This window comes from Denticeps clupeoides, chromosome 6 (assembly GCF_900700375.1).
Source record: "Denticeps clupeoides chromosome 6, fDenClu1.1, whole genome shotgun sequence".
Taxonomy (NCBI): domain Eukaryota; kingdom Metazoa; phylum Chordata; class Actinopteri; order Clupeiformes; family Denticipitidae; genus Denticeps; species Denticeps clupeoides.
In genome coordinates this window covers 8812261-8830059 of record NC_041712.1, presented here as the reverse complement: position 1 = coordinate 8830059, position 17799 = coordinate 8812261, and the positions used below count along the sequence as shown (strand labels likewise).

At 40.9% G+C, this 17799-nt stretch overlaps 1 protein-coding gene across 7 annotated transcripts in view; it reads left to right on the top strand.

The window, feature by feature from the left end:
- The window catches only part of phldb2a (pleckstrin homology-like domain, family B, member 2a), a 32473-nt gene extending 17503 nt beyond the window's left edge, over window positions 1-14970 (top strand). For 3 of the 7 annotated variants that reach the window (XM_028984343.1, XM_028984342.1, XM_028984344.1), the window contains 16 exons: window positions 705-1037; window positions 3845-3979; window positions 4061-4198; window positions 4709-4837; window positions 6079-6234; window positions 6387-6497; window positions 6571-6660; window positions 6786-6917; window positions 7398-7497; window positions 7888-8092; window positions 10924-10992; window positions 11362-11452; window positions 11865-12011; window positions 13005-13224; window positions 13658-13743; window positions 14206-14970. In XM_028984343.1, coding sequence (XP_028840176.1) covers window positions 705-1037; window positions 3845-3979; window positions 4061-4198; window positions 4709-4837; window positions 6079-6234; window positions 6387-6497; window positions 6571-6660; window positions 6786-6917; window positions 7398-7497; window positions 7888-8092; window positions 10924-10992; window positions 11362-11452; window positions 11865-12011; window positions 13005-13224; window positions 13658-13743; window positions 14206-14346 — 2283 coding nt within the window. In that variant the 3' untranslated portion in view covers window positions 14347-14970. Of the gene's footprint in view, window positions 1-704; window positions 1038-3844; window positions 3980-4060; window positions 4241-4708; window positions 4838-6078; window positions 6235-6386; window positions 6498-6570; window positions 6661-6785; window positions 6918-7397; window positions 7498-7887; window positions 8093-10923; window positions 10993-11361; window positions 11453-11864; window positions 12012-13004; window positions 13225-13657; window positions 13744-14205 lie in introns of all 7 variants that reach the window. The other 4 variants (XM_028984347.1, XM_028984345.1, XM_028984346.1 and 1 more) reach the window with 4 other exon arrangements.
- The last annotated feature ends 2829 nt before the right edge of the window (window positions 14971-17799 follow it).

The window sequence follows — 17799 nt, the reverse complement described above, 5'->3', positions numbered from 1 at the left end:
TCAAGCACATGCTTATGCTGTGTAATGTTCAGGCAGAAGGAGGGCCAAGGGAAGTAGCATTAAACATGAACCCTGCTTTGATCTAATCTACATGTTTTCAAACTGTAGCGTGCTGAATTGTGTGTTTTATTGCTGCATTCACACACTTTCCTTTAACAGACCAAAAAACCCAGAGAGGAACAGTACAGAGGAAGCCGCAGGTCTCCTGGGACAGACGTCCCCTTTGATCGCTGCGCGTATCAATGCCGAGCCTTTATTTTTTCCTGAAATGTGGTGACTTGAGTTTCTCTTGAGTTTTTTTGTTCTAGGGGTGATCACATGCTCGCTCAGTGCAGGCAGTCATGCTGTTAACTACGGGTGAAACTTCAGCCACTCGGTTTTACAAAAGAATCAGCTTTAGACACATCTGCTAACAATCGGATCACCATGAACTGGACGACACACCCTAGAAATCATTTGTTTCACAGTATATTCGTTTATGAGGATTCTCTGAAACTCAAATGTAGGAAAAAGAAACTTAAGAAAGATTATGTTTTATAAGAAATGTGATGACATTGTGGATGTTCATTGCAACAATACAATGTTTTATCAATTCATCACCGGCCCATTGTATGTATTGATTCTTCTGGCTAAAAGAAAATGTGTTTATCGGATAGAAATGTGTATGTGTTTGTGTGACTGTATGTTCCTGTGTGTGACCTCAGGAGCGGCAGCGTCTGGAGACCATCCTGACTCTGTGCTCGGAGCTGGGTGGAAAGGCGGAGCTCGAGAGTCCGGGGACATCGGCCGTGTCCGATCTGCAGAAGATCAACCGGGAGCTGGAGAAGCTGCAGGTGTCTGATGACGAGTCGGTGTTCTCAGACACGCCGACAGCGGCGGCCTGGCAGAAGGCTTCGGTGGAGAATGGCTTTGTGTCCGGAGGGTCCAGGGACCTGCAGGCTGCTCGCCTGCGCAGACACAGCGGGCATCATGATCCTAGAGCTCCATCACCTGCAAATAGTCTGCTTAGCTCCGCCCCCTCTCCTCAGCTCCGCAAGGTAAGCATCTATAAATGAATGTGTGCATTTTTGTCAAAGAGAAAACTTAATCTTCTATTTGTGTTGATGCTATTGCTTTTAGGTTCATTTTGGTGGTTGCAAGTGATGCACAGATCAAGGGTTTGTGTCAGATCATTTAATACCTGCACCCACTCGACACATTGTGAAAGAGAAAGTTTTTGTCATTGTGATACACAACACAGCATATGGTGTCCTCTGCATTTTGCACATCATCCTTTTGTGAGTAGTGGACCTAAGTGAGTAGGTACCTTGCTCAAGTGGACCTAAGTGACTCAGGATTTGAACCTGCAACCCCTTGGTTATGAGTCTGCTTTCTTATCTGCTAGGCTAGGCCACCACAGCCCATTGTTTACATTTTACATTTACAGCATTTATCAGACGCCCTTATCCAGAACGACTTACAATCAGTAGTAACAGGGACAGTCCCCCTCTGGAGAAACTTAGGGTTAAGTGTCTTGCTCAGGGACACAATGGTAGTAAGTGGGATTTGAACCTGAGTCTTCTGGTTCATAGGCGAGTGTGTTACCCACTAGGCTACTACCACCCTGACCCGTTTTTTGTAGTGATGCATGCATTTCACAGATAATGTTTTTGTATGTGATGCAAAAAAAAACAAGGATAAGATTCCTGGAGGTTACAGGCATGGGTCGGCACTTGGGTCCGGAATCACGTGTAGACCTATTTTTGTTCTATTTTAAGTGTTTTTTGACGGAGAATACTTCGCTGGCTTTTAGGTAAGCATAGAAATGTGGACATTCAGTGTTTAAAATACGGTAGGTTATTTCTGCACACAGCCGTCTTCACTTGATTGTAATTTTATCCTGGCTTTCAGTCAGAATAGCTTTTTAATTGAAGGACTGAGGGTGGGTGTGATTTTTAATGGGAAGTCTTTGTCTGGCTCTTCCAAATGGCTGTTTATCCTGTAGGACCTTTTATGAGGTAGTGGAAACTATGCATGCTTTTGGGAGTTTGGGGTATTACTCTGTGTGTGTGTGTGTGTGTGTGTGTGTGTGTGTGTGTGTGTGTGTGTATGTCCATTCTTTAAGTCCACTTTTTAAAAGATTTCACCTCAGTCATTGTGTGAATGTGTGAAGCCGCTGGTTGTGTCTGTGTTTAAATGTAAAAGCTATACTTAGCTGTGCCTTTGGTTGCGGAAGGAGGATGAGTTCTGACCAACTGTGGCATCTCACACACATGCTGCTGCAGGCAGGCAGTAATGACTGTGCCCCGGCTTTAATGGAGCCCCTCTGGGGGACTCTGGAGTTACAGCTCTCTGCTGTTTAAAGAGAGGAAATTACTTTATCCCATCAGAATTACTCTGTGTGTGTGTGTGTGTGAGACTGTGTTAGAGAGAGAGAGAGAGAGGTGGGGGGGTGTGTAAGAAAGAGACTTTCCCATTTTCTTCCTCTGAAGTGTTTCCTTTCTATGAAATATTAACTTTGATAATAATCTGAATGGAGAAGAAATGACCCAAAATGTTCTGATATCAGTAAGAACTGAACGACAACAATCATATCTGTCCTCAATTTGTGAGTTATGTAACAGCAGGGAATACTTGCTGTCCGGAGAAGAGGATACTCTGGATTCGGGGTTCGGACTGGAGTTTCATGTTTGTTCTGTGTTATTATGTTTCCTGATTGGTTGTGTCTGCCTGCTTTGAAGCTGCCGTGTTCGTTTCTGTTTGCCGTTGGGTTGTTGTTTGGTGATGTTTCCCCATGTTGTGTGTCTTGTGACGTATGCACCCTCCTTCTTCGCCATGTCCAGTCACCATGACACTCGCAGATAAAAGGATGGTAAATCAATAGACATGACAAAGATTTTAACAATATATGCATCGTGTGATACTACCTCTCTAACTAAACCCTAACCTAAATAAAACAAAAAACACTTTTTAACACTTACCTAGTTCCAAAACTAATTCCCAAATGATTTACATAAAGAAATACATTAAAATAAAAATACATGAATAAGTATGAAAAAAAGACACAAGGTGCTGGTTTAAACATCATAAAAACATCATTAAACATGGAGACACACAAACACAAAGTCAAAGTCACATGTTTTAATGATATTGCATAATGCTATGATAAATTACAGTACTTTAGAGAACAATAGATTGCCCCGAGAGAGAGAGCGAGAGAGAGCGAGAGAGAAAGAGAGAGTGTTTGTGTGTCAGCAGTTTGAGTTGGTGTTGGCTAATTATAAGAACTGATTTGCACAATCAAGATAAAATAGTTCAGAATCTAAATTTTACATGTGACTTATTCATGTTCATACTGATGAAGAAAGCACATCACTTATTGCATTTATGCAGGGAAGGCAGTTATATCCTTGGCCAGCAAATGTAGTGTCTGTGCTGACAGGAGAATTTTGTGAAGTTGTCTGCTCTGCTAAGCACTTTTCCTCTTTTTCTTTCTAAACTAAAGCAGATGCAAGGGCTCGTGTGAGACCTTTTTCCATCTGGGTCTCTCTCATACTGAGGGCCTGTAGGAGCCTTTCTCATTCTGCTATAGGAGACCCCTGTAGGAGATCATCACCTGTACGAACCTCGGAGACAGAAAGAGCTCTCCTCTCTCCTGGTTTAAGATTCAGAGCATATTTCTGGCATATTTGCTTTTTTTTCACAGTGAAAACAAACTTCAGCTCTTGTGCGGCACATATCTGCCATATGTTTATAGGAAGTTTGTCCCTAAGTTACTAGATGGGTTCCAGATGCCGTCAGTGGGTTCCCAGGCACCAGAAATCATTTCGGGTCAGTTAGCCAGCAGCTGTGGTGTCATCCACAGGCGGCAGAGGATGCCCAGCTGAAGCAGGAGGTGACCCGCATTGAGGAGGAGCGCATTCAGGTGCTGAATAACATTGAGGAGCTGGAGCAGAAGGTCAAAGACTTGAACAATCAGATGGAGGAATCCATCCGAGAGGTGTGTTGCATTTGTGTTGGGCTCATTGAGTATTTTTTTTAACATGGTCCTTTGTAATAGTTGAGGTGGATGTGTTCTCAGATGGAGGTGGAGCAGGCTTTGCTGGAGGGGGAGCAGGATGCAGAGGTGACCCAACTGCAGAGGGAGAGGGAGCTCCTGGAAAAGCTCAATGAAAAGATGGCTGATCTTGAGAAAACAAACATGGCTGACAAAAGTCAGGTAACCATGGCAACACAAGAACCTCTAAAGGATGCCAACATTGTAGGTTACCTTTTTAGAGAGACAGTTATTTAGCATCTCTATTTTAACATTGAAGGTTTAATGTGGCTCAGATGCATATTATGATACTTTGAATGAGATTAATCTAGGCCCTGCATTACGTCTATACAGCAATAATTTACATTTCATAATTTTAGGTTTTTGAGACGCTTCCGAGTCTAATCCACTGTTGTAATTTTGCTGAACTTTACTACACTGCTTCTCCTTCCCCCTATTTCTGTACTACTGCACTAACACACACTTTCTCTGTCTCTGCCCTCTGTGTGTGTATGCATGGCGGTGTGTATATGTGTGTATATGAATGGTGTGTGTGTCTGTGTATGTGCGTTTGTGTATGGCCGTGTGTGTGTGTGTGTGTGTGTATATGCATGGGTGTGTATGTGCAATTGTCTGCCAACCTGTGTGTTTCTGATTGACTGTGTGTGTGTGTATGTGTGTGTGTATGTGTAGGAGAGAGCGCTGCTGGAGTCTGAGAGGGTTAGAGTTGGGCGTTTGGCAGAGCAGGTCTCTGAGCAGAAGACCCAGCTGGACTCGTGTCCTGAGGCCCTGAAGGAGCAGCTGCAGCTCCAGCTCTCCAGGGTACAGTGGCCTGGGCTTGTCACCTCAACTCTCACTTCCTCTGAGTCTCATCACTTCCTGTTACACAGCCCCTTCATTCCGATTTTGCACTTTCATGCCAGACTTTGACTACATGCCATCTGTCTCTGATACCTGGGTTTGTGTCATGGTCCTCCTCTACAGCCTGAAGTTATTACAGCATGCATATCACTAGTCACTAGTCACACCAGGTTCAGTGTGTTGAAAAGGCTTTGAAAAGTGGGCTTTGATTCTTTGACTAGGGCACATTCTACCCTATTAAATTGCAGTTAAATTGCAGATAAATGAAGATGTTGCAAGTTGCATTTTAATACCTGGAAGGAATTTATGCATGAATGAATGAGTGTGAATTTGTTGATATTCTGTTTATGGATGATCACTTTGGGCAGAAAAGAAATGTCATACTCATGAGCCACAAAGCATTTTTGTGTGGGAGACAAACTGTGAACCCCTCATCCTACACAAATCACTGCATTTCATATAACTGCAAAGTGGCATTTCCTCGTTTAACACAAGCTTTTTTAACACAAGCTGTATTATTTCTTTCTTTTATCATTCTCAATCCCTGCACGACTTTTTACCTTCTGTCTCATCCTTTCCTACCTCATATTTAAACCACTTGTGCATAAAAAGGCCACTAAAACTGTATATTGTAAAAAACTGTATATTGTATTTAAAATTTTCTTGTATTTTACATTAGATCTTCTATTCCAACCGGCACTGTTAAGAGTTATGGATAGTCTTTAATTATTTAATTAATTCAGGTTTTATCAGGTTTTTGCCGTAGATGAAAGTAATTCACCTTTTAAATAATGAAATGCGGGTGCTGGACTCAATATAGCCTTTTGTGGGCTGAAGCACAGTATTTCTATACTTAATCATCCCCTAGACCTCGTGGTGTATAATTCCGTGCAGTATTTATTCATGCATGCTTTAATGAAAAACATGGGTACAGTAGACATGTGAAACAGATGAATTTTTTTAAGGACTGCAATGCAATATATATATTGCATTGCATTGCAATCTTCAAAATGCTGGAAGTTGAGTCAAAGCATTTTGAAGATTTGGAATTCCAAATCTCTCTCTCTCTCTCTCTCTCTCTCTCTCTCTCTCTCTCTCTCTCTCTCTCTCTCTCTCTATATATATATATATATATATATATATATATATATATATATATATTTTTTTTTTTTTTTTTTTTTTGTGTGTGTGTGTGAGAATAGGACTCAGAGATGCTGGAAGTTGAGTCAAAGCATTTTGAAGATTTGGAATTCCAGCAGCTGGAGAAGGAAAGTCGTCAGGATGAGGAGAAGGAGACGCAGACCCAGCAGGTCCTGCGAGAAATCGCTGACTATCAGCGCAGCACTGTCACTCGCAAGGTGTGTGTGGTTAACATGCATTAATGGGTGTTAATCATAATGAATGAATATGTATGATATGAAAATGTGGATTTCATGTTGATGAAAATGAAGGAGTGTTAGAGTGTAATTTTGAACAGGAGTGTGTGTTCTGATCCTGTGTGTTTCCCCAGGAGAGGCTGCTGACCCTGAAGAAACAGGCAACTCAGATAAGCCAGCAGGCCCAGAGAGAGAAGGAGACCTTCATGAAGGAGAAGAACAACCTGCTGCTCATGTTGCAGAGGGTGTGTGTGTGTGTGTGTGAATACATGTGTTTTCTTCTTTCCTTGAGTTCACTAACAAGTCATGTTCCCATAGGAGCGAGAGAACCTGTCTGCCCTGGAGAGGAAATACTCTGAGCTCACAGGAGGCCGAGCCTTCCCACTCAGCCCTGTTTCTATGAAGGAGGTATCTAAGCAATGGCCAATCCCTGGCACTTATCAGGTCACGTGCCAGTTCAAAGCCTCTTTGCATAACTATAATGATAGAAATGTGTTTCTGTCTGTGTGTGTTCGGTATGTGTGTATATGCAGCACTTACGCTCTCTGGAGGAGAGAAAGCGCGGTGGCAAAGAGGGCGGATCATTTCTGAATGAGACGGTCCCCCGCAAGAGAGGCCACTCCTCCTACAGTAGCTCTACTCTGGGCCGAAGCCTTTCTCCCAAGGTGATCTGAGGAGCACACACACATTCCAAACCGTTGTGTGTCTTGGTGAATATTTGACAATATGGGCCTTAAAGTATTGTGTATCTGGCAGTACTCATGTTATGCAGGCACACTGCTCATGTCCTCTCGTTAGGGGCATTGCTTTTTCTGTATATGCATACGCCATGCATTGCTTTCTTGTTTTATTAGACAGAATCACTGAGCAAATTAATGTTAGCAAAATAATTACTGGCCTGATAAGTAAACTACTTCAACAAACCATATAAAAATGAAAACACATCAGCGGCATATCAGCGCAGTTTTCAGACTGAAAATAGGTGGACGCAGCAAATGTGTATAACTATTTTATAACAGTTGTGTAATATAAATGAAATTCTATACACATCTATGCCCATCGTAACCCATGCGGGTTTCCATTCTCTTGTCCTCTTTTCTTTTTTTGTTTCTTCCCCTTCTACATCTGGTGGCCCCGACCCACAGACCCACATGCCTCTGTCTCAGAGCTCCAGCTGTGGCAGTGTTCTCACACGCGGCCTGTCCCTGTCCCCTCGAGAGTTGGACTCCCGGCGCCTGCTGAAGGGTGAGGTGCATGTGCACTGAACTGAGCTGATCTGATCCAAACACACACACACACACACACACACACACACACACACAAAACAGCCATCATTCAGAGTCTACTGCCATCTACTGTTCTGTTTTAAGAAGCAAGGAATATGTGTCCGATGAACTGGCATTTCAGTGAGAATTTAATGACCTGTTTATACACAATAGGTAAAAATTTCATTTAAAAAATGTTACAAGTAACAATGTTACAATGTTGCAAGTGCGTTTAAGTTTAGATGTTGTACAGGTTTTAAGTCTTGCTGCATATAGGAAGTTAGATATTTATTGTACAGATTTTACCCTTGCAATGTATTAAGAGCAGGGCGGTGATGAAGATTTCTGATTTTCGCTCCTGCCTCTGAAGGTCATGTCAGTCAGCTGTATATGGGTGAGGACCGGCAGAGGCTGGGTGACCTGTGCAGCAGGACAGCCTCTGAGTCCAACGTCTACCTGGAGCCCTTCCAGTACCTGGACAGCTCCAACAACCAGACCTTCGACACACTCAGCATGGACAGCTCGGACAGCCTGGACACCAGCATCTCAGCCTGCTCACCGGACAACATCTCCAGGTAAAACTTATAGCAGTAATTATCGTTAAAGATAACTAGAATGATTGTTACATGTTAAATGAGTGAGTCAGGTTAAACAAGATTTTTTAAAATGGTGTAATAGGTTAGTTGCTTGTCACATTTGTGTGGCAGTTCGTCTGTAAACGTTTCTCTCACGTGTTTCTAATTTGCTGGGTTGAACAAATGAAAGCCAGCTGCTTTACACCTTCTTTTATTGGTGCAGGAGCATATGTGGATGAAGTGAGTAATTGTGCTTGCTACTTAGTTGTGGAGGGCTGAGTAATGGTGGGGTTATTGTAGTGTTGCAGTGTGAGTATTTATTGAAAGAAGTGAAGTCTGCCTGGCCTTGCACTAGAGTTCGGTTCCTACTGTCTGCTGTAACATGTCAACTCTGGAATGCTTGTTCTCACTGTTATCCACCTTTTTTTTTGTAACTTCAATGACCAGGGGATGTTTTTATACCTTAAATGACCCAGGATGGGAAGATTTACTTTGGATTAACCAACGGCATTTAAACTCATCAATGGCAGACCAGTCTAGCTGGATTCAAACACCTGAGTTGACTGTGTATCGCCTTGCTGCTTAAAAATCCTGTATATATTCATTTTAGAGAAACAGACTGGCAAATCTCTCACTGGCTGCAAACAATGATGACCTTTTCTCCCAGGCTGAATAAGCACTTGTACTATAAGGGTACGACATGGAGGACAGCAAAATGCACCAAAAGCAGCCATTTCCAGTTACATTTGCAGTTACATTTCTTAATGAGTTAATCCAATCCAATACATTTTTTTAATTAAAGAATGTTTTCACTGTCATGTGTGCAATGTTACTTCGGTTTCATTTTTGTGTGTCATGCCAGAGAAAAAGCAAGAGGCATGAGTATATGACATCTTGATATTTTAATAAGAAATGAACAAAATAGTACAAAAACAAGCATGTCTAGTAATCAAATGAAACAAAACTTAGGCGGTCTCTGAACTGAAAGGGAACAGAACCGAGAATACAGGGAGTGCAGAATTATTAGGCAAGTTGTATTTTTGAGGAATAATTTTATTATTGAACAACAACCATGTTCTTAATGAACCCAAAAAACTCATTAATATCAAAGCTGAATGTTTTTGGAAGTAGTTTTTAGTTTGTTTTTATTTTTAGCTATTTTAGGGGGATATCTGTCTGTGCAGGTGACTATTACTGTGCATAATTATTATTACTGTGCATAATTATTATGCAACTTAACAAAAAACAAATATATACCCATTTCAATTATTTATTTTTACCAGTGAAACCAATGTAACATCTCCACATTCACAAATATACATTTCTGACATCCAAAAACAAAACAAAAACAAATCAGCGACCAATATAGCCATCTTTCTTTGCAAGGACACTCAAAAGCCTGCCATCCATGGATTCTGTCAGTGTTTTGATCTGTTCACCATCAACATTGCATGCAGCAGCAACCACAGCCTGCCAGACACTGTTCAGAGAGGTGTACTGTTTTCCCTCCTTGTAAATCTCACATTTGATGATGGACCACAGGTTCTCAATGGGGTTCAGATCAGGTGAACAAGGAGGCCATGTCATTAGTTTTTCTTCTTTTATACCCTTTCTTGCCAGCCACGCTGTGGAGTACTTGGACGCGTGTGATGGAGCATTGTCCTGCATGAAAATCATGTTTTTCTTGAAGAATGCAGACTTCTTCCTGTACCACTGCTTGAAGGTGTTTTCCAGAAACTGGCAGTAGGACTGGGAGTTGAGCTTGACTCCATCCTCAACCCGAAAAGGCCCCACAAGCTCATCTTTGATGATACCAGCCCACCTCCACCTTGCTGGCGTCTGAGTCGGACTGGAGCTCTCTGCCCTTTACCAATCCAGCCACGGGCCCATCCATCTGGCCCATCAAGACTCACTCTCATTTCATCAGTCCATAAAACCATAGAAAAATCAGTCTTGAGATATTTCTTGGCCCAGTCTTGACGTTTCAGCTTGTGTGTCTTGTTCAGTGGTGGTCGTCTTTCAGCCTTTCTTACCTTGGCCATGTCTCTGAGTATTGCACACCTTGTGCTTTTGGGCACTCCAGTGATGTTGCAGCTCTGAAATATGGCCAAACTGGTGGCAAGTGGCATCTTGGCAGCTGCACGCTTGACTTTTCTCAGTTCATGGGCAGTTATTTTGCGCCTTGGTTTTTCCACACGCTTCTTGCGACCCTGTTGACTATTTTGAATGAAATGCTTGATTGTTTGATGATCACGCTTCAGAAGCTTTGCAAGTTTAAGAGTGCTGCATCCCTCTGCAAGATATCTCACTATTTTTTACTTTTCTGAGCCTGTCAAGTCCTTCTTTTGACCCATTTTGCCAAAGGAAAGGAAGTTGCCTAATAATTATGCACACCAGATATAGGGTGTTGATGTCATTAGACCACACCCCTTCTCATTACAGAGATGCACATCACCTAATATGCTTAATTGGTAGTAGGCTTTCGAGCCTATACAGCTTGGTGTAAGACAACATGCATGAAGAGGATGATGTGGACAAAATACTCATTTGCCTAATAATTCTGTACTCCCTGTACATGTAGGGACATGTATTAGACATGAATTAGTATGATTAGGAATCATACTAATTCAATGTAATGTGATAAATGTGAGGATAATAAGGATACAAGACACAAAACAGAGACATGGCTCGACAATATGACGTTACAATATGGGTGTATTTTTAAAAAAACATGACAAATGTACAAATTAGTACATTTTAATTACGTTTTGCTTGTAGACCTGTGGAAACTTATAAAGAAATAAATTTGTATCCCTTTAAAAATTTCTTAGAGTGATGGGTCAGTGCACGTCCCCTCTCAGTGGGATCATGGCTGCTGCTGGCACCTCAGCATGTTTACTGTAAGCACTCTACATTACACTTTTCATGAACATCCCTCACTGGCTTCTGGCTGCCTCAGATGCTGTGTACTCAGCATGTTCCTTTCTGCTCCGCCTGAGCTGCCTCAAGACAATAAAGCAGTCAACATAAATAAATATGAACTCAACTCAAAAGTTCAATGCACATAAATGTTGTATGAAGTTTTTTTGTGCAAAGTGAGTCAGTATTTAAATGTAGTGCTTCTCCATGACTTTGCTCGGCAAATTGAAAACTAAACAGCTTGGCTTACCAACAAATTCTACAGCATGACCGCATATCTGCATTACTGGCTATTAAGCATAAGAGTGGAAACATGAACATGTTACTTTTTCTCTTATTGTCTGTGCCAGTGCAAGCACATCTAATGTGGCAAAGCTGGAGGAGATGGAGCGTCTGCTGAGAGAAGCCCAGGCTGAGAAGAGCAGACTCCTGGAACATAGGGTAACACACTTCACACTCTAATTCATAGTACCATTTTTGTGCGAGGTTCCCTAAACCCCAACAGATGTATGTTTATACAGATGTATAAAAAGGTGGTAGTAGCCTAGTGGGTAAGACACTCGCCTGTGAACCAGAAGACCCGGGTTCAAATCCCACTTACTACCATTGTGTCCCTAAGCAAGACACTTAACCTTAAGTTGCTCCAGGGAGACTGTCCCTGTAAATACTGATTGTAAGTCGCTCTGGATAAGGGCGTCTGATAAATGCTGTAAATGTAAATGTATGTAGATGGTTTGGTATTATGCTTTGTTACATGACTGATTTGTTGTACTTGGATGTAAAATAAAATGTGACCAACATTTTTCACAATTCCAGGGTGCAGAAGTGAGCCTGTGTGTTTATTTGTGTGCAGGAACGTGACATGGAAATGCGCAGACAGGCCCTGGAGGAGGAGCGGAAGAGAAGGGAGGAACTGGAGAAGCGATTGCAGGAGGAGACCACCAGACGACAAAAGTTGGTGGAGAGAGAAGTGAAGTTACGGGAAAAACAGAGATCACAGGTGAGAGACAATGGGTAATACAACTGAAGCCATGTACATGTTTTGGCTTTTATATCAGTCGTAGTGTACCCTAATACTGTATCCAAAGTGTCTTTCCGAATTTATGCCTTGATGCAGAATCACAGTCACAGCCAATCCCACAATGAGATTTCCCCAGGACGCTGCGTTTCAGTGTCTATAACTTTAAATGCTAAGGAGGGGAGGAGCGGGATGAGGAGGAGAGTGCCCTACAGAAGTTGAGGGTTGACATCATCAACACTATTCACCAACAACAATGTTTGGGGCAGACATGAAGTGCTGAGGTCGTGTCTGCGTTTTTCCAGCAAAAATGTAATCCCCTTGTGATGACATAAGGGGACAAATTAAATTCAAATCCAGTTATCTGATAAATCTTCATGTCATCAGAACTTTAATGACTCTATCGTGGACTCTGGTAGCAGATAATGTCTGTTCACATTGATGGAATATCTGCCAAGAACTGAGAAGAACTTTATCAGCAACAATATGTCATGTTCATTAACCAAAGTCTGTCACTCTAAAAGCTTAAATTATTATTATAAAAAAAATCTATTTATTTTAGTACAGCTGAACATAGTGATACTGATTAAAGAAATTCACACTAGTACAGTAACTATCAGCAGAACTAGATTTTTTTTTTCAAACTTTGTCAGTGATTATATATTATTTCAGTTCAAACCCTCTTCATTTTAATTTTCAAAATTAAGGAATATTTCTAAATGATCTTATACTTTTGAATGGTTGTGTACCTTAACTATTAATGAATTATTACAGTCTGCATTCCCTCTCAGTTAGCCATTCTGTAAAGCTGTCAGTGGAGATATATGGATGGGGGTGGATGGGAAAACTGAGTAAATTGGTTACGGAAAATGTCTTTTTATCACAACCACCAAAAACTGACACAGCTTTAGAAACTGACACTGATGATAGTTAGTTGCCATATAATTCTAATTGATTTTAAAATGAACTCCTCAGTCTCGGCCACTGACTCGCTACCTCCCGGTGCGCAAGGACGACTTTGACCTACGCGGACACATTGAGGTGGCAGGCCACCACCCAGACACCTGTTACCACCTGGCCCTCACTGACAAGACCTGCAGGGGCTTCCTGGTGAAAATGGGCGGCCGGATCAGGACTTGGAAGAAGCGCTGGTTTGTCTTTGACCGGAGCCGTCGCACGCTGGCCTACTACGCAGGTGAAGAGACACTTTCTGGGTCTATCTTAGTCTTCTGCTACACCTGAATCATTATATGAATAATAATATACTTTTCAATGTCATAAATATAATTTTACTATTTTATATATAGCATTTATATATATATGTTTGTTTATACACACACACACACACACACACACACACACACACAGTATACAATACACACCGTACAATTTCCTTCAATAAAACTTGAGAGACAGAGAGAGAGAGAGAGAATAGACATATATATAAGAATAGATAAAGATGCTGCATACCAAGTGTTAATGAAGGACTTTGTATGGTGTGTATATTATGCTGGGTGTGGGCAGTATAATTATAATTAGAACATATTTCAACATGATTTTAAAATAATGATTGGGAGCTGAACCACAGTCAGACCAAATAACAAATCCTATGGATGTTTTTTCCCCAGACAAGCATGAAACTAAGATGAAGGGGGTGATTTATTTCCAGGCCATAGAAGAGGTGTACTATGACCACCTGAAAAATGCACACAAGGTAGAGTTTTACACTTTTTATATCGCTAAAGGGCAAAGTTAAGCCTGGGTAATGCATTGGCATGTAAATATAGCAATATTTGCAAATATCGTTTTGCAAATAGTTTAACTTTTATTCTTTATGCATTGTGATTATAGTCCACCACTCACTTGGTTCACTTGGTTATCATATATATATATGAGAGATCAGATTTTCCTCCAGTCCCGCTTTATGTGTGTGTTTCAAAGTGGCAGAAAATCACTTGCTTTGATTCTATCGGTTACACAAAAATACGTCATGGTGCGCAGTGGTCAAAGTTCAACTCCTACCTAGGGTGGCGCTGTACTCAGACCAGGCAGCCACAGTGAATGCACTATTCACTATTACTATTCACTATTAAAATCTTACGAACGATAGACATGCTTTTTACACACTTATATACATTAGTTGCATGTACTAATACTCTCTGTCTTCAACATGCAGAGTCCAAACCCTTCATTGACGTTCAGTGTGAAGACCCATGACAGAGTTTACTACATGGTGGCACCATCTCCAGAAGCCATGCGAATCTGGATGGATGTCATTGTGACTGGAGCAGAGGGTTACACACACTTCCTGGTCTAAGAGCTCCACCCCCAGAACCACTAAGTCCTCCCTTTTGCTTTCTGGGCCAGTTATTGGACTCGCCTCTTTGTCATTTAATTACCGTATTGAAGCCGGTATTGGGGTTATTAAGCTGAACCAAAGCCAAGATTGTACTACTTTCCCTTATGTGCCTTACTATTGCTCAGGATCAAACAAAATATGCCTTTTAAAAACAAAGATGTGTGTATTTTTCAGCCTGTTCAGATTTACTGAACATATTTGACAGAGATATGAAGGGGGTTATTGCCAAAGGGGTAAATATTGAATATTTACCCAAATCTCTGTTAAAAAAAAAAGTCTATGTCTAGGCAGCAGTATTATGTGGCAGTGCAGTAATTCACAGTATGACCTTTGCTTTGTCATTGGTTTTTCTCCTGTTTCACCAGCAGAGGGCTCTAGTAAGGTGGGGTGAAGCTTTTCCGGGTGACATTTGCACATTATTCTACACATTCCAAAATTATTTTAATCATTTGAAATTCATGGTACATTCTTTAATTGTAATATGTTAAAATATTTTTAAAGAGGTTTGCTGTTATTACACTATGTTATGGTCCTGTACAGAAATGTAAAGGTTATTGTAAACATACATAAGCTGTTTCCTATGCATGACTGATATGAAATTGTTGCTGTAAATATGATGGCGCTATGATGCCATCATCATGATGTAATTGATATAATAGAGAGATTGTGACAGAAAGAAATTTTGTGTTGCAACCTATGCTTTTACTTTTTTTATGCGCTGTGCATGTGGGTTCACCCACTGAGTCAAGAGACCCCTTAAACATACCAGGATCAGCACCACAGACAGCTCCTCTTTGTTATTAGTATCAACTGCATGGAATAATATGCATAGATGGACTGGTGAGAGTTTAAGAGCTTGAACCCTTGACATGAGGAAATGTTCTCCTGGTAATTTGGTACAGGATTATGCATGGTCATGGAATGGAGATAATGCAGGAATAACTGGGTTCTTTGTGCTCAGGTGCTTGTTTTCCTCTCTGGAATTTTAACAATATTCGTAAAATGGCATATATTTTTATACATTTAAAATTGTATTGCTTCAGTATTAACCACCAAATGGTCAATAATCCATATTTTTGTCTTGCATGTTTTGAAAGTATAATAAAACGTGTACAATAACAATTATGCTGGATTTAACTCGTAACTACTTTTATTATTAATCAATCATTTGTGTGATATAAAAAAGGAAATTAGGAAATGCAATAGTAGTTTAAATTACATTTTATGCAAATCAAACAGACTCCGGTGTTTTATATTTAAGAGCAGTATTTTTGTGTCTGTACTGTGTCCTTGCATTTGATCTTATTGTGGATGGTTACGAAAATGTTGGTCATCTGCTCGGCAGAAGCTGACTGAAAGCAAATTCAATCGGGCAGATTAGCTACCAAATGATCCTGCAGGTCGACTCACATTGGCAGTAAAAATGTACAATTGAATTTGAAATTGAAAGGTAAGCATTTAGCAGAGATCCATAGATGCTACACATACAGATAATAATCATTATCTTCTGTTCTTCTGTTCTGTTCAGAAACAACTGGATTATTCAGAATATTGTCACGGTTTATTGTGCGGTGGAGCAACCTGATTGGCCAGAACTGTAGCTCAGCTATTGGGCGGTTTTACCCTCCCTTTGATTTAAGTTGTGTGTGTGTGTGTGGTTTGTGTGTTGGGGGTTGATGTGTTTTTTAACACATTTAAACACAACATTCCTGCTGCCTCACTATGGCATGTGACCCACTTCTTAAATGCAGTATCTGTTCATGCGTGTGTATGAACCCCATCTGTCATGTCGGTTAATAGGCCCACTTCTACACGTCTACATCCAGGAAATTTGGATTTATTGCCCCATTTCAGCACATAACACCTGTAAAAAGGGTCTGTGTGTGTGTGTGTGTGTGTGTGTGTGTGTTCACACACTCGCATTGCTGACCTAGTGGTGTTGCCATAGAAACCTTGTAAGTGAAGCATGCAAAATTAGACAAACACATTCTAATAGAGCACATCGTTTTAACTGGAGGCATCCAGACCCACAAACATGCACGCACACTGAGTCACACAAACACACACGCACAAAAACCAGGTCACAGAACATGCCCCCAACCACCGTAACCCCCATCCACCCAAACACATTCACTGCTGTGGCCCAGAAATGTTCATTCCAGGAAGGTGGAGGTTCAAGGCTTCTCAGTTTCCAGCCTGGGTTATTTCAGTGGGAGGGGGCCGCTTTGCACATTTCATCCCAACAAAGTCTGAATATCTTCTGCGCTGACTGACTTCGCCTTTACTTTTGATTACACTATGCATTCGTGTGACATTGTTCACAAAAACAATAAAAACTGTGCACCAAGATTTTATGATTGGAAAGGTGAGCCAGTAATGTTTTCAGTACAATTCTCAACGGGTTTAAAAACATATTTGGAGCCATCTACTCTTATACCGTTATTCGTCTGGACAATGACCCTTTTTCAGTCACATTTGAAAAAACTAAATAAGTCTGAAGTTTGGGCCAATATTGTCAGAATTAGGGGGCTGTCTAATTATATTAAAGCTGTCATGTCATTCTCAAATTCTGCTGTCATAGGTTCATGTGACTCACATTGTTGCCCTTTCACACACTGCTGATTTCCTGGGCACTTCAGTGTTTCCTCTGTGAAATGCGTTGGAGAGCACAAACGTAGCTCTAACGGATCAACACTTTAGACACTTTAGGCTGAACTCAGCTAAAGGTTCCTGTTGTTGAGCTCTTTAACATCCCCCAGATGTTAATCTCCCAGGGGAGTGTGATAATGCTGCCGATAATTGCTCTGATTAGCGTGTGTGTACGAGAGTGAAATACTATGATTTGCCTTCAATCGCGGTGGCCGACCACCTGAAAAGACACTCGCACACATTCGTGCCCTTCTTTCTGTCACAGGATTATAACTCATGATTGGTAGGCTTCCTCCTGATTTCATCAGAATGCAGTGATCAGCCCTCAGCGTAAACAACACTGAACACATAAAACACTGCCTCAGCGTTTGGCCCTGTAGGGACTCCATGCTTTATTCCTGTCAAATAGTCCTGCATGGAATTGTGAAATTTATTGGAAGGCAAGCATCTGTATTGTTTTAATCAGAGACAATATGAATACATAGGTTTATTCTATATATTTATAGAACAAATATGTTTTAAATATATCAATATGTTTATTCTATATATTCTATTGTTGCTCAATATTAGCACATCTTAAAGGTTAAATATCAACAAACTCATTCATTACACATTTATTGCAGCTAAGCCTAAATCTTAACTTAATTTACATCTAAGTTGAGATTCATTTCCCCATGCTTCACAACCAAAAACACAATTTTGGGATGAATGCAACTGAAAAACCATAAAATAAATCAATTATTTTGTTTTTAAATGTTAGGT